This window comes from Scophthalmus maximus, chromosome 4, assembly GCF_022379125.1.
Source record: "Scophthalmus maximus strain ysfricsl-2021 chromosome 4, ASM2237912v1, whole genome shotgun sequence".
Taxonomy (NCBI): Eukaryota; Metazoa; Chordata; class Actinopteri; order Pleuronectiformes; family Scophthalmidae; genus Scophthalmus; species Scophthalmus maximus.
In genome coordinates, this window is record NC_061518.1 from 5453156 (window position 1) to 5470000 (window position 16845).

Below are 16845 nucleotides of genomic sequence, written 5' to 3' on the forward strand. Positions count from 1 at the left end.
TCAGTGTAAGATTGATTGTCTATGAAAATTGTCCACGTCTGATAAACCTCAAACTTATGGATATCCGACTCAAACTGTACATCACTGAAACCAGCTCTTCCTCTCCCGGATGTCCGATCTGTCTGGGTTAATTCTAGTGCCCTGGGAAATCGGTGGAAGTGTTTATAAAAAAACAAAAACACCTTGCAACTTTAAAGGAAGTGAGAAACAAAAAAAATCGTCCCCTTTGTCTGGATCTGCGCCTTCAATTGAATTGGTTCTTTCTTGGCCCAGTTCCAATCCTTCCACCACGTTTATTTCTTGTTTAGTTCTGTTCAGTATGTTTTGCATAATCATGCTGACCAACCAACCAACCAAGCAAAAATAGACACAACCTCCTCCGGGGGGGGTAAAAAATCAATTTGAGGTTTTGATCTGTAACACTTTTTCACTTTGTCATAGGGCATTGAGCGTAGACTGGCGGACAAAAAGTGCAATCTCTTCCCCCTTTAAAATAAAATACGATTCAATAAATTGTAGGGGGGAAAAAACAGAGAGGGTTTCAATATACTGTACACGACATACAGGGCAGCCATGAAGAAGGTTGTGGGGGATGAAAAAAAAGAAGGTTCATGTCAGGTCAAAGATATGACAATATTGTTGTCTTACGTCCATGTCGTCACAGAGCAGGGACCCGGATCCATACTGCAGCCTGCACTGATGAGCGGCGCTGTACAGAACCCCGGGAAGAACGGAGCTCAGGGACAGCCTATCCTTCGCCGGGGGGTCGTCAAGGCACCAGCCCCAGCCACGACTGCGAGCGTAGGGGGTCGTCGGTTCGGGAAAAGAAAAACAGAATCTGGTGAGCAGAGTTTTATAAAGGTCTATTTGTATCACATGTACACACAGAACCACTCAATACAAGAAACGCTGAACTTGTTCTCCGAATTTTATAAATTCCAACTTTAAGAACATATATCTATATATAGATATATATAGATATATCTATATATATTCTTGTAGAGAATGAGAACACTTCTGTCGGAGACCCTCGTCTTCAAGGCAAGGACAAGTTATACATTTTGAAGTTTTTTTTTAATAATTCAGTTTGGCTCCAGCGCCTCAGTGAAGGTGGTATAATTAATTTTTCATCGATTCCTGTCAAATCTCTATAGAAATAAGTTTACGTCAGATTTCAGATACGTCAGATTTAAGAATATGAAGGCCGATTGTTTAGCATTTAACAACAAATCATTAATGTAACATGACCTCACAATGGCTACTGGACAGCAGCAATTAAAATGTTCTCCATGAGTGCCCCTGCGCTGAAAGGCATTAGAGGGAAAATTAGGTTTCGACCGCAGCCTTTGTCAAAGCCGACCTTTCCTGGAAGTCTTTATGTTTTTCCAATCAGTTAACTCCCGAGCACATATCGCAAAAATCAAAACGTAATTCACATTTATGTGCTACACAATGTGTGAAATCTTTAGTTTTCTGCCTCTGTGGCCTTCTGGGAACGCTCTTCTGGACATTAATGAGAGGCTGAGTTATAATATCTGACCCTCTACATTCCACATAAAATAACACGCGAGCGGTCGAGGCCTGCGGGACGAATAAAAGCCAGATACAATGGAGGTCTTGTCCTGCAGTCAGTGAAAGGCATAAAACAGAGAACATGGTGGAAGGGGGGAGGGGGGGGGGGGTGAAGCTGGCATTTAGTGGACTGAGACGGGAAGACAAATATGAAGTTGTTAAGTCTCATGTGAAGGAAATGATCAATGCAAATGTCGGAGCGGGCAGCTGGATGAGGAGGCCTGAAGACGGGATACGGGGACGGGCCAGCTGTGGAGGGGCGGCTGGGAGGAAGGCATCACCATACATCATTCATCATCTCCTTTCAAGGCTTATCTTGGTGAGTCATTTGGACGGTGTGAATCCCTTTGTCTGAATCACCGTACGAATTTCCTTTTTACCAAGATCTAGAAGAATTTTTGAAGAATTATTTTCCGGATCACAAACGAAATAACTCCACTGAGCCGACTCGTATCAAAAGGTGCCGCGCGGATGCAAGTTTGATTGCCAGCGGTTCTGTCTTCCGTCTGTGTGGAACAATACGGTGACTACTGTGTGCCGCTCACATGCTCACGCTCGGCAGGCGTAATGTTCACAACCTTTGCATGTCAGTATATGTCAGCGTCTGCTTATGGTTAAGTATTTGTTCCGAGTACTGGAAACACTGACATACTGAAGAGGCGTTTCCACACCGCGTACTGTATATACTGTGCAAATATCCCGAGCACAAAACACAAATAATTCAGTCCCACGTGATATTTGTAAGCGGCGAGGCTTCTCTCTCCGTCGCCTCTACGATAACAATTGCAAAGAAGCACAAACAAATGCGCCAAACCAGCGGCCTTTGTGTTGCAAACTCCCACGGGTGTAAATATCCACCGCCTCTTTTTCTCTTTCTTTTCGGTGGAGTCAAGAAGCTACAGTACTGTCAAGTGGCTGAAACACCCACCCGATGAATTCCAGATGCTCGGAGCTGAGAAACTGGGGCATTTATGGGGGGAAATATTTCAGACACAGACATTGCACACATGTCCCGTTGAAGGCAAAGGAGCAAGCCTTTGACAGTAGCAGCAGACTGTACTGTACGTCTCACACACACACACACACACACACACACACACACACACACACACACACACACACACACACACACACACACAGCTTAAAGGGACAGTTGAGTGATTTTGGAATGGGGTTGCATGAGTTACTCATGCATAGTTAGCATGTCACCTTATGGAGTTGGTGATCAGCGCTGTCATTTAATGGAGTTTGGAGGAGAAGTGGAAGTAGCGTAAGTCTGAGTCCCACTGTTGCAGAGGGGACCACCGAAATACCTCTTTTTCGCCACTTTTTAAAACGTTACCTTAAAAAAAAATATATATATATATCCATTCACTTGTACGCTAAAGGATGTATCTTTTTCTCTGCTGCCGTTTAAGTTTGCACTTTTTTTCAGGCGTACCTCAGCCATGTGTTACTGCGCCAACTCGTGCCGGCAGAGTATCACTCCGCAACTCAGGATGTCTGGCGGAAAGCTGAAGCAGTGAAAAAATACGTCCTTCAGCGTACAGTTGAACGGATATATGTGTTTCGGGTAAGCATTTAAAAATGTGGTTAGGTCAAACTTAGGTCACTTCCACTTCCCCTCCAAACTCCAACGTCAAATGACATCGCTGATCACCAGCTCCATGAGGTAACATATTAACGATGCATAGGTAACTCGTACAACCCCACTTCAAAATCCCTGAACTATCCCTTTAAGCAAAGTCAGAGTCATATGTCAGATATCATTCATATAAGCAAGTTTGACACTCACTCAAGGAAGCGGGTGATATACTGGCGGCTGCAACGGGACCACCTGGGCATGGAGGTGCCGTACAAGAGCTGTGGAGACATGACGAAAGGTTGTTTTCCAATGGGTTCACAGTCATTACCGTTGCCATCATGCTGAATCCCAAAGCTGTGACATAAAAGCACATCCCACAGAGTGGGCAATTAAAGAGGGTGGGCACACAACACGTAACACACACACACATCACGCCAACATCAAACACGTGTGTCCTGCCTGCGACTGTACATGTGAACATGCTAACGATACACATTTGGATGCATGTTACTGTTGGCGCAGCGTTAATGAGCCACTGTGTCGGTGCACAGCAGGGAGGAGAGGGAGCAAGGTGAACACACTGCTCTTGATCACATTACACGGGGAACGTTCAATGTGGTGGCTTAAAGGGACGGTACGCCATTTTGGAGAAAAGATTGTTTGATGTTGATTTTTTTTTTTTGGACTGCGCTGGCCGGGGCTCGAACCCGCAGCCTCGTGTAGTCAGTTTCATTGTGCAGTGGTCTTGGAGCTCAAACTGTTCTTTTCGTCTCACAGGTTCAAAAGCGGTGAAGCTAAAAAATGAGCACGGGAACTACTGGAGAGGCTTTTTTGTTTGTTTGTTTATTTTGATATGTGACTGGGTTACCACCATTTTGTTAAGACGTTGGATGCAACTATACTGGTCGTCTTTCTAATTTGAATACATACCTTCACTTAACATTGTAAAATGTTTCAAACTGTTGTTCACCGGTAGAAAAAATAAAAGATTAAATAGAATATTAAACTTTAATTGGTTTGTTTTTCTGTTGTTTGAGGTAGCTTAAAAAGGTATTTACCTTGTTTGGAAAGGTAAATGTATTATCCAATTATTTTTTTAAAGAGGTAAGTTATTTATTTTTTATTATTATACTTGCATTAAAACTTGAAAAATAGGATGGTCAATTTACCGCCAGATGGCTCAATCCACCCACTGAAAAGTGTTCCAGGCCAGGGGTGAGTTGAGTCACAGGAACACTTTTGGTTCTGAGGTCACATTTTCAAGGCTCTTTGTCATAGATGCATTCTTATATGTTCAGTCAATAAGCCACATCCCAACTTAAAAGTTTAAATCATAAAATGGGATCTACGAACTTACAGTATGTAGTAAACGAAAAAAATATTTCAATAAAAAAGGGGTCCAATTATTCAAAACACTAATGTTAAGGAAAATGTATGTTGTTTTTTTTCCTTTTTGAAAAGTGCCTTTACCATTTCTCCTTTTAATGCTGAAAACAATGCATCATTACAATGCTGGAGCTATTTCTCATTGCAGGAAGAGCTGCTCTGAATGCACAAGGACTCCTGTCAGTCCGAGAAAAAACGCTGTCAATCATGCACGCATGTGGTGGAGAACAAGATGCTTTCAATACCCATATATCAATACGAGGGGTGAAAACACCGTAGGCTCAGCCGCACCGCAACAATCAAGACGAACGAATACAATGAGGCTATCAACCACGTACTGCTTGCAATAAGTCTCGCGCGGCCGTGCAATTGTAATTGCAAATTGCATGGACTGAAGGAGAAAGAGAGACGGTGTTTACAGCTGTATGTACAGCATTCAGTTTGATTTATTAGAATGCAACAGGGCCACAACGTCTGTACCTGACGGACATCAATGGAATGGATTTAAAAATAGAGCGTGTATTGTCTCTGTGCAGTATTAATTGCATATTTCCCTTTACAAGTATCGTGTTCACGGATAGCTCTGAGACTGCAAAACGTAAGCAAACGCATTTGAAAAAAGAGAGAGAGGAAGACGTAGATAACAGTGTATATTAATAAGACTACTTTCATAATCAGAATGGCGTCTAAATCCAGTGAGCTGCAATGCAACAGGCAGTTTGTACCGTCTTTGGATTAAAGGTTGAGGCGAACAATGTACAACCTAAAAGCTGTAGCGAGTGAGTCTATCAACATTTTTAACTGTTTGTGTCACAGTTAATCTGATAAATGAATGTGGCAGAATGATACTGTACATTCCCACCATTGAAAATGCCTCCGTCTCAGATGAGCAGACGATTGCTTAACTTTTAGTTGAAACGTTTTATTTTAATAATGATGAAACCAGCGGTTGTCAGTCATGTGGATAAGAGTCCACCCACATTCAAGCATTATAAATAACTCTAGAAGTAGGGCAGGTTTATCAGAGCACCACTATGTTTGCAGCGAAACGGTTGCTATGGAAGATTTATCATGCTTTTTAAATTCTTTTATTGGTTTGACCCAATTTGAACTGGTACTTCCAATCAAATGGGCCGATCAAAATTAATTGAATTCATTATATGCTCATATCAACTGCTTATTAAAAATATAATTTGTTGTGCATTATATTTCATAAGCTGTTTTCAGGCATCAACTCCGGAAAATGTCACTATTTTGCCGTTTAACATTCGCAGAACGCAGCCGGAGATCGTCCGAGTCAGACACGTTCCCAACAGCGGGAAAATAATCCGGCACAGTCAGGCGCGGGGCGGCTCCTGGGTGGAGCGCCCACTGGCCCGCCAGAGGGGCTGGCAGGAAAAGTTCCGGTGCAACATTTTGGGAAATATTTTGTTCTCAGATACAGCCCCCCAGGAACATTTGAGGAAAAAATGTGCAGACTTCGGTGCATGTCTGAGAGCAGCTTTATCGACAGAACCTTGAAGCGATGGACAGGCAAGAAAACAGTTCGAAGATACGATAAACCGAACTGTGTTCGAGAGAGAAGTTTGCTGAAGATGTCAGAAGATGCTGACTTTTTTTTCTTGGACATGTAGCATTAGCATTTTAGCATTAAATCATGTAACTAGTCATGAAGTGTATAATTACGGGGGATAAAAGGGGCGGGGCTTAGCAACCAGTCTGTTGCCTTTAGTTCGAAATAATCGAAATGCGATACTGAGTTCTTTTTAATCGTGTAGTTCTCTCCGCTGATCATTTGACGATGTGAATGTGTGTTTGTGTACATGTGTGCGGTTAACCTTACTTATGTCCCAGCTCGTGTGCCACGGTGAAGGACAACGGGAGGCCCGTGTCCTCGCTGATGCTGCAACTGCGATGCGACTGACACATCCCCGCCACGTGGGACAGGCCCAGAGTCTCACAGGGCATGTTGATGGCTGCACAGATATCCTTCCTTTGAAAAGATGTGAAGGTCAGATATCAGTTGACACAGGGCAAGACAACAAGTTAAAGATCGTTGAGTATGAGGTGATGGAGGACAGATAGAAAAAGATCGGAGGTGATGAACGAGGGGGAACTTAAAAAAAAACAACAACATCTGCTGCAAACTGTGCGCCTCCATTTATAATACAAGATCAGTCGCCATTTGTTTTGTCATGAATAAAATCCTGTTATAGCCTGACACAAGGCTGAGAGCACTGTGATATAATGAAAAACATTAGTGACGGGGGAGGAAAAAGAAAAAACAACGTGCCACCGAAGAGATTAAGTGACACCAAGGGACTGATAATCTGTCAGTCGCGCTGGAAGAAGAGGACAGAGAGAACATGAAGGATTGTGGGGGACGGAAAGACGGTTTAAAGAAATACATCAAAGGAAAGGGACTGGGACAAAAAAGGCAGAAATAACAAAGTCTTACAATATTCTGTGCATTATTTTGTCGCATTAACTTGCTCTGAATCCGTCTCTCTGTGCCGATGCCCCTTCATTGATCCGGCGGCCCTGACCTTTGACATGACTTCCTTTTTTGCAACTGCTCCTCTCCTGCTCTTCCATCAGACCCACCTCTACCTTCTCATCTCTCACAATGGGATGAGAGCAGCCAGGGGTCGGACGTGGCACATCTGCCTCACGCCGAGCGTGAAGCAATGACGAACGCGCCGCCACCCTGACGCGCGGCCAACACACTAATGGAGGAGGCGCGTGCAAAGGCGGCGCTTTTCCCGCCGATAACGTGAATGCGGCTGGCGGAACGGAGAGACGCTTCTATTTTTAAAAGACCTGACCGGCTACAGCGACGGCTCGCTTTTCGCTGGTGCCATGCGCATGTTAACTCGACCCCGGCTGGGTGTTTTCCACGCTTCAAGTATCCACCGCATCCGGCGTGTTCTCACATGCATGTGCGTTGAGATCCGGCATCACGCCTACTCGGGTGGTGGAGCACGAGTGGCTTCAGTCACACACGCCGGGCCTTGTTTACAGGGTGTAGAGCTCGGGTAAAAGCGAGAGCAATTCTCTTTTGGCGTTCTGTGTAGACAGCCGGATTGGTTGAAGTAGACTGTATCGGTCACGTCCGAAGAAAAACAGCTGAAACGCCTCCTGTGAGCCCTGCTGGGATGTGGGTGACCTAATTTCATATTTTGAATGTAGGTAGGAATCTCAGAGATTATCATTTTGAGGTGAAAAGAACGATACAGCGTGTGTCTTGAGCTACAGTGTAGTGCAGTACAGCTACGTTCACCAGCACCACGGTGACCAGATCATCTCCTTTCAGTTTCCACTGTATCTGGTTCACGAGTAACGAAACAGAATGGTTTTGTTGCTGCGAACGGACGTCAGCAACCTAATATGTCAGTGTCTGCAAAACAGCATCTAAACCTGCTCTTACCACAGACAGAACAGTCATATGCAACGGCAGATTAATTGATTTGCAACAAGTGTACGTTTCTTTTTATGAAAGAAACGTACACCTGTTGTTTTAACATCCTTTAGTTTTAGCGACCTCTTTCATGTACATCACCCCGAGCTGCATCTTATGCGATCAGAAGTGTAACATATTACTGTTATTATTGTGAATCACTTCAAATCTTGGCTGCGTTACGCCTGAGTCTCCACTTCGTGATTACTGTGCGCAGCTGGGGTTTGGGGTGACACAGTTTAACCGGGAGCGAAGTTGTTATTCGTTATTCGATTGAGATAAATTTTCCCCTCGATTTCACAGTTGTGCTCCAACTCCCGTACTAACAGGAGACACAGCGTCGAAGCCCTGTGATGATCAGTGACAGGTTTCTATCGGCGGGCTTTGAAATGGCTTAATTAATATGGGGCAAAGATGTACAAGCCTTAAAACAATACTTTCATGGGAACAACAATAACAGTTTGTACGATACATGTTGCACTTATGGGTATCTTTAAGACAAGGTATTGTATCTCTAGGGGGAAACGTGCTCAACAAAATGAAGCAGCGCAGGGAAATTCCTTTAAAATATTGGTTCCAAGGGGTTGAAGCTGACCCCCTCATCATATGGTTCTGGAAGAAGAAAAGTTGAATTTGTCCTATTTTTGCTCAGAGATGAATAAAAGATACCAACCATTTTGTTTTTGATTGCCCATTTTACTGGAAATTTCAATTACTTCTTTTAAATCTCTTCTTAAAACCCATTTTTACAGACATGCCTTTGTCCTTTTTTTACTTTTATGTTCTATTGCTTTTATTCTTTTATTCATATTCAAGGTTGTCCTTTTACTTTTGTTTTTTTTTACCATTCTTTTATTTGCATTTCCTGTTTTTACATGACATTGTCCTTTTACTGCTTTGATTTCTAATGTGTTTTATCAGTGACAATGGATTTTTGAGACTGACCCTGTGTCCCGTCGAAACTCTTTGTTAACCCCATTTTTAAAGGTGCTACAAAAATAAAGCTTATTATTATATTTCATGATTGAATTACATTAAGCGCACAAGTGAATGGCTTCACACTGTACGAGGACTGAATTGTTTCTTTTGTGGCTCATCTCCTTGACTGGTACGGATTTATTTGAAATCCATCTTGTACATCAAATTAAATCTACTGAGGCATCAGGCGTCATCATTTTTTTTTTGTACTTCTATCAACAGCCGTGTGTATTCAGTGCACTTCACTGAGTCTGGTGACATGGCAACTTTTCCAGTCAATAACTTAAAAAGGTTTGTGACATGCGGCTCTGGGAATGAGTCCATCAATAACTGACCCCTGAAATGACTTGACAAAAACAAATTATTATGAATATTTTATTCTTATCATTTACCTGGTGAGCAGAACGGCCACGTCGTGGTGCAGTGGGTGTTCGTCTCCTTTCATGTTGAGCTTCTTCTGCCACTTACAGAAGCTGTTCAAGCTGTTGTCAGCGTGGTGCGTTATCTTCAATTCATCCTGTCGTCCACAGGCAACGTCGGGAGGAAGAGAAGAAAACAATCAGTAAACACGTCAAAAACACAACATTGTAGCTGAACTCTAATAGGTGAACAGAGCTGTTGCTGGAGTGCGGCAAAAATAGAAACAACAAGATCTATATGATAGAAAATGCTATTAGATATTTTTGCTTCAGCTAAATGGTGTAATCAGGTCAATCAGACTAAAGTGAGGTGACGGCATTTTGCCATTTTCACATCAACCATGTCTCTAGAGGAAAATGCTGTTTTTCATGTTATTAGGATGAACTTTCATTTTCCAGGTCATGTAAGCAAAACAATTAACTGGCCACTGCTTTGGATGTAGTTGATTCCTTATCCAAAGAATAAAAAATGAATGTTCATTCAGAGGTCAACAGGTTGGTACCACTCTTCAAATACTGTACATGGTTGAAATTTACTTTGTACTCGGCTACTAGAGAAGTCACTCGTGGAACAGGCAACATAAAAGACCAATGGACTAAAAGGTATCACACACATAAAAAGGAGATCACACTGATTTGCCCTCTGTCCATCCAACTGAATGGTCTAATGAAGAAGATAATGAAGATCCGGGTCAGTTTAAAAAAGTGGCAAGAAGATGTTTAGACTTAATTAAAAAGGGACAGTACACGCTGGTACTGTTTGTAATTAGCATATAGTTGGATATACAAGCAGGAAGGTAATATCAAATTCATAACGCATCATTTCCATTAGTGTAATAATCACCTGAAACTATAAGAATCATGTTTTTGATGATTAGAACGAGCCCTTTTATATCTACAGAGTGAGCAGGTCCTCTTCCAGGGAGTCTGCCAAGTTGAACCGCCATCAACTAACTCACTGAAATCAAAATTTCTCCGAAACATGAACAATTGAGCTAAAACATAATTGCAATTTAGGAACTACCTAAATGACATATCTTCACAAAAGATGTTCATTTGATGTATACTTTGACTTCTGGTCCATGTCCAATCTGCTAACATGGAGGGGGCGGGGTTTATGACCTTCACTGCAGCCAGCCAGCCACCAGGGGGCGATGCAGGTGACTTGGCTTCACTTTTGGGAGCTTTTCATGTCGTTCCATTTTGTCGTTGGTTGAAACAAAGAAAAATAATAAAAAGCTATAGCTCAACATGTTTCCTTTCTTGTTGGGAGTTATTGTTGGGTTTTGCGGGTTAGACAATTTCAAAAGCTAATTTGAAATATTTATTTTGAGATTGATATTTTTGCTCGTGTCATCCACCTACAAATTCTGTTCAGTGTTTCCTTTGGAGAAAAATAATGAAAAACTCCTCCTATTTGTATAACCAAACACAAGTATGTTGTTGTTGCTTGTTTACCTCATCCTGCTCCAGTAGGATGAGTCGTACCACCACAATGTTGATTGCGTTTCCAATACTGGCATCTCTGAACAGACCCGCCACCTGTAACAAAATTACACACATCCTTTTTTCATATTCCAAACATCAAAACTGAATGACAAATGTATCTAACATTAAGTGCTTCGCTTCAACAGTGACAGCACAAGGGCAGGAGGCGGCATGGGGCCGATCGGCGGAGAGCGGGGAAGGATCGAGGAGGTTTCACCGCGCCTTGAGGAGTGACAAGGGAGAGCCGCGAACTGCACGCTGACGAGATGCGAGACACTGAGCCTCAATTTCGCCCGGCACAACAGACGCTTCCTCGGAGAGCGACACCCCAGCCCTCCACCGCTGATCTGTTATAATAAATGTGTCATTCAATTCCGTAGAGAACGCCTCGAAGGGATGGGAGAGCATGCATGTTCTGACTGTTGCAGCTCCTGCGGACGTGTTGTGTTTACCCTAAAGGGATATTTCACGCATATATTTCTATATAATCATTTATTTTTCTTTCAACGCACAGAGGTTGTTTGTTGGATTATTTTTTTCATTTGTTTGCAAAACATTGTTCATTGTTATTGAGACAGGCAGTCAATCATTGAAAACATAAAGATATGACAGACAGAAGACCGTCCGGGCGTCAGCAGCATGGGCCCCCGGCCTCTCCCACGCACTTTGTTTTATCCGATGTCAAGACTATATGTGGAGAATATTAGCACCTTTAACAAAATGTACGCAGGGTTGGAACTTCTCTCTCAGTCCAGCCATCCATCTATCCATCCATTATCTAAGCTGCTTCATCCATTAAGGGTTCACTCCATGAAAAAAAATAATAATGCATTTTTTACATAAGCAATTGAGGCCGATTATAGTTCAGAGCTGTAGAAGCAACATTCATTGTTATCCTGGGCCAGATTTTTATTGTTGTTGTGCAAAACCTTCTGTATAAACGGAGGCACCTCAGCCGGAACAGCTCTGACGCACACGACAAACTTAAATTCATCAAAACTCTATTTATACCAGTCATATCTCAGAGTAGCACTGTATATTTTTGTCGCGCAGCTCGGCGATGAATCAACTTTAGAACTATTTTTTTGAAAGCATATCGGAAACAATAAATATGCCTTACGTCTCCTGTTCCATTTCTCCCAATATTCCTATTTTATTAATAGGAACTCAGCTGCAGATATTTAAAGCTCGGGGGTGGGGGGGGGGGGGGGGGGGGGGGGGGTCTATCACAACAATGTGCTTTGTGTTTTTACCTTCAGGGGATTATTTTTTTCCACCAGGATACATCTTCAATTTTTTTTATAAACACACTGCGAGAACATTTTAATGAATGTATCAGGAAATCATTTATTACAATCTTGATGGAACAAATGAGACAAATGCATGCTATTGAGATGCATGAGGGTTTTTTTTTTCTTCCTTTCATGTCTCTTATTATAAGAGCTCTGCAAACATGCGTATGACTGTTTGACCTTGGCCGAGGTATTCACTCCATCGAGTGCCCTGCTAGTTATTCATGTTCCCTCACAAGCTCCATACTGTACAGTTGGACCAAAGCCTGAGTGGTTGAATTGTGCTTATTAAATTCCCGCTGCTTTTTGCTCTTACTGTATGTCCTAAAGGTCTGCTTGTTTGAGAACATAGCAGCGATAATAAATATCGCAGAGGAAATACAATAATTCACCATTAGATCACCATGTGAAAGGAAGTCGGTAGCTATTTTGGTGAAAGGGCTTCTCGATTTCTTCCTGCTCACATTGACTCTCTCCTGGCTGCTGCATGCGCGCAGATCACTTGACTGCAGCACAGCAGGATATACAACACGTGAAGCTTTTTGTACGCGGGCGGCATCAAAACCCCGCCTGCGACAGGACAATGGAGCAGCTGGCGGCCGAGGAAAAGATGGAGCCATCGCTTATCGTCGGGACACGTGGAAGACGTCGTTTCCCCTTGATGCTGGTTGGGTTTTTGATTCTCGTACGACTGAATTGTTTGTAAGTTCAAAGCTGGAGAGTAAAGGAGTTTAAAAAAAAGGTCAAGAAGCTTGAGAGGATGTGGGAAATAGCGGCTGCTTCCTCTGTGTATTGTTGTCTGTTGAGTCAGTTAATCCGTGGGCTCCTCTGTCAGTGAAATCCCCTTTTCCTGATATCCCGTCCTCTGGTAGTAGCGGCGGTCAGAGCACACATGACATATTTATTTTGGGAAAAACTCACTCATGTTCTTATCAATAAGCAGACAAGGAGTCGTCTATCTGCCCCGAACTGGGAGGTGGTCATGACGTGTGTTGTGAGACGTTTTGGAGACATGGGCGAAGAAGAAACATTTTTTTTTACGGCAGCAGAAAGTACCTGACGCGAAGATGGAAAAAAAACAAAAACTGAAACCAGATCTCGAAGGACAGCGTCATCTGTTGTGTGCATCAACAAAACATCTGGCAAGATGTTCAGACATCCTGTAACTCTGCATTTTATTCATATTATTTCAGTGGTACAGTTACAGTTTTTTTTGTAATTGTAGCTTTAATATGTGTACTGTAAATAGAGCACTTGTTGTAATTCTTTTTCAGAAAACATAGTCGATTTTTACCACCTCCAAGCACCTTTAGGGCCAAATTATTAACCAATTGAATCTAATGTGTTTAAGTTTTTTCCCCGATAACCAACATTAAATACATAACATATTTACTGCCCACTGCCCACTTCTCACATTCATGGCATGCAGACATAAACACAAACGCACCGGGGGGACATGTACTCACAATGTTCATGACAGCGAGGACGTAGCTCTCCACGGCTCTGCTGCCATGGTGCTCCACCATTTTGGGGTCGGCCACCACCAGCGTTTCCACCCACTTCTCTTTGCTCACCGAGCGCTGGCGGATCCTCCTCCTCCTCCTCCGCTGCTGCTGGCGCTGCTCCCAGCGCTCCCGCTGTTCCTCGGTGTCTTCGGGACTTTGATGGGAATCTGGAGATGGGAGACGGAGGTGGACGGGTAAAACTTGCCAAAGGCCCAATGTGCCCTTGTACACGATAAGACTCTAAAACAAGGGATCTGGGTTGGGAACAACATCTCACTATCTTTGTATCTATTGAGACTGAATCAGATGCGAGTTATAAAAAGATATATTCACATTCTCATCGCACGTCTCCTTGATTCCTCTAGGATGCTCAGATTTCCTTCAGGGTCAATTAAGTCAGCACAGTGAGAGCCTAATTTATGAGCTCCTAAATTCGAATCCCTTTAATCCTTCTGACCCTTAACTAATTAGCAGGAGGCAAACTCACCGAGGAAATCTGAAATAGTCACCGTCATCTCGCCGGAAGGTCACTTACTTTTGAGTCCGCAGGTGCCGTTGAGAGCTTGTTTCCCTGAGATCAACTCCACCACCGGACTCCGGGCGGGAGGCGACGCGTGGCGCCTGTAGACGGCGTGGGCCTGCGGCGCCGAGGCGTCGTCGCCCGACCTCTCCAGAGGCTGAATGAAAAACTCCTCGTCGGACAACTTGAACAGTCCTGTCTGAGAGAGAGAGAGAGAGAGAGAGAGAGAGAGAGAAAGGGGCCGCCAGTCAGAGTTCTTCCTCGTCGCCATGAACGCTTCATTCGCTCTCTTAAGTGGGACACATCACAGACGAGTTGTTGAAATATTAAGTAATATCAATATGTGAAATGAACTTTGGAGCAAAACAATGTACGTTACTTAATCTTCTTCAATCAAGCAATGAGTAGGCATGGGTGTGACATCGCTTACAACAAATGATCAATCACAGCTATTTTGATCATGACTTAATCATTACGTTTTAAATTCCATTTTAAATTAAATTACATTTTTGAAAAGTTATTTTTGAGAAAAAAATGTGATTCTTAACAGTGCAATTTATAGTTTTATGCTGCGCAATTAAAAATATAGGAAAATGACAGTTTGGTGAATATGTGAGGAAAAATGGGATCATGGGAGTTGTTTTTTTTTGTACTGCAAAATTTAATACAATATACACAATATTTTGTATTGATTCTTGTGTATTTTGTTCTTCAAAAAGCTACGTGTAAATAACAAGTACGGTGTAGGTCCTGAAGAAGACATCCAGAGCCCCGACTGAGACGGCGCAAAGATCAGATGTCACATAAATCACTGCACCCTAAACCACACTGGGCCCGGTGCCAAAACCAAATTCTAGCAGCCTCCTCCGTCCTATATTTACTCCCCACCAACTTCATACTCCTCAGCTCTGCTTGCTCCCCCTCAGCGTCCACTGAAGCTCCAGAGCGGAGGGGCTGGTGTTGCGATAAACTGTACGGTACAGTACAGATGGGTGACGAATTTCAGGAAATATCCGAATTAAGTGGAGCAACATAATAAATGCAGATGCACCTGCATGGTGAAAGTAAGGAATCAACATCCGATCACACTCAGTGGGCACTGAAGGCAGGAGCTTGGATTTTTGGGAGAAAAAAAACAAATATATATGGTTGGAAATTGTGGCCGACGGTGCTCGTCTGATGGCCGTGACGCTGCTGCGGTACTGTGCCGTGAGGAAAACTAGAAGAGCAACACTTCCTCGGGTGACTGATGGGGGTCAACGCAGGTCGCGATTAGAGGTGGATATCATAGTGGGGCTGCACATTACAGAGATGAATGCGCAGTGGTGCCAAAATAAATAACATATTTGAAACCACATTTCAACTAAATTGAAAACCGAGGGGAGACTTTGGACAGACGTGTTTGACAGCGCGCTCCGGCGAATCGTCAAAACGCCAAATGAGGAGAATATCTTTTCAAATACTGTCGTTCTTCCACCTCTGATGGAGTTCCAGATGTCGCCGCGCTCGATGCCGCGAAGGCCGCCGCGGCGACCGAGGCGCCGGCTTTTCCCTTCGAATCGCCACTCGCCTTGAAAAGTCGACGCGCATCATCGAGTGTTTTCAGCCTCGTGCCTCTTTCGAATTGTTACGATTAGTTGTCGCTTTGGACAAATTAAAGCAAAAGCCACCGTGACTCTGCGAGGGACGACGACGTCGCCGGCGACTGGGCCGAGGATGAAGTGAAACGAGGCGATGCGCGATGACGCTTCGGTCGCATCGAACGCTGGAGCGATTTCACATTGTCTGTACGTGTTTGGGCAATCTGAGGCGTGTCAACACTGACCTCCGACGACTCACTGCACAATCATCCCGCGGGAGGACGAACGTTGCTGCGGTGTGTTATACACAGCGTTTGGACTGAATTAATGTGCGGTGGATGTCTGTCGGTGTCACAGGGTCAACACCTGCAGCATTTACTGGGCCGGTGGCGCGGCACTGAGACGAGTTCTAACGCGGTCGTGTTTTCGGCCTGACCCAGACTCGGCAGCAAACCAGGGCGTCCCGACCTCGTCGAGGAATAAAGTGCGATGGAAATGAACACATTCATGAGCGGCGACACATCAAACGCGAGTTGATTTTCGAGGCAACGGCCTCGGCAAAACTCTTCCTTCCCCTCCGCGTTCGAGGGGCGTGAGGCGGCGAGGAAAAACCTTACAATCCATTAGCAATTCTTTTCTGTAATCCGGAGCATCACTAAACGGATTGTGTGTCATGGTTGGGGGCGAACTCTATATTCGCAACACAAAACAAAAACAAAAAACCTTCATTTGACGTTTATATCTTATGTCTTATGGAAACGTTGTAATTCAAATTCACAATTTCACATTTGCTCTGATGTCTTGGAGAATAAGATGACGGCTGCTTTTGCGAACCATTACAACACCACCGTGTGTTCTTACAGGTCCCACCACAATGCGTCAGCTATTAGCTCTCCAAAGCGTGACCGCAGTTTTGTAAAAAAAAATGATTTGCATTAATGTAAAGCACACTTGAAATGCGATGGCGGCACTAATTGCAGATTCTTGAGTAGCCTGCGACGTGGGCTCATTAATTCAAGCCGCCTGTGTTTCTATTGAGCGTAAACAACGTCGCACGGGCCCC

The 16845-nt window shown here is 43.7% G+C and overlaps 1 protein-coding gene across 4 annotated transcripts in view; it reads right to left on the bottom strand.

The window, feature by feature from the left end:
- LOC118302087 (A disintegrin and metalloproteinase with thrombospondin motifs 7) overlaps positions 1 to 16845 on the bottom strand; it is a 60658-nt gene that overhangs the window by 35344 nt on the left and 8469 nt on the right. For all 4 annotated transcript variants that reach the window (XM_035627945.2, XM_035627944.2, XM_047331456.1 and 1 more), the window contains exons 3-9: positions 14218 to 14401; positions 13644 to 13849; positions 10856 to 10939; positions 9371 to 9495; positions 6387 to 6536; positions 3368 to 3511; positions 649 to 793 (exon numbers count right to left, since the gene is read on the bottom strand). In XM_035627945.2, coding sequence (XP_035483838.2) covers positions 649 to 793; positions 3368 to 3511; positions 6387 to 6536; positions 9371 to 9495; positions 10856 to 10939; positions 13644 to 13849; positions 14218 to 14401 — 1038 coding nt within the window. The remainder of the gene's footprint in view (positions 1 to 648; positions 794 to 3367; positions 3512 to 6386; positions 6537 to 9370; positions 9496 to 10855; positions 10940 to 13643; positions 13850 to 14217; positions 14402 to 16845) is intronic.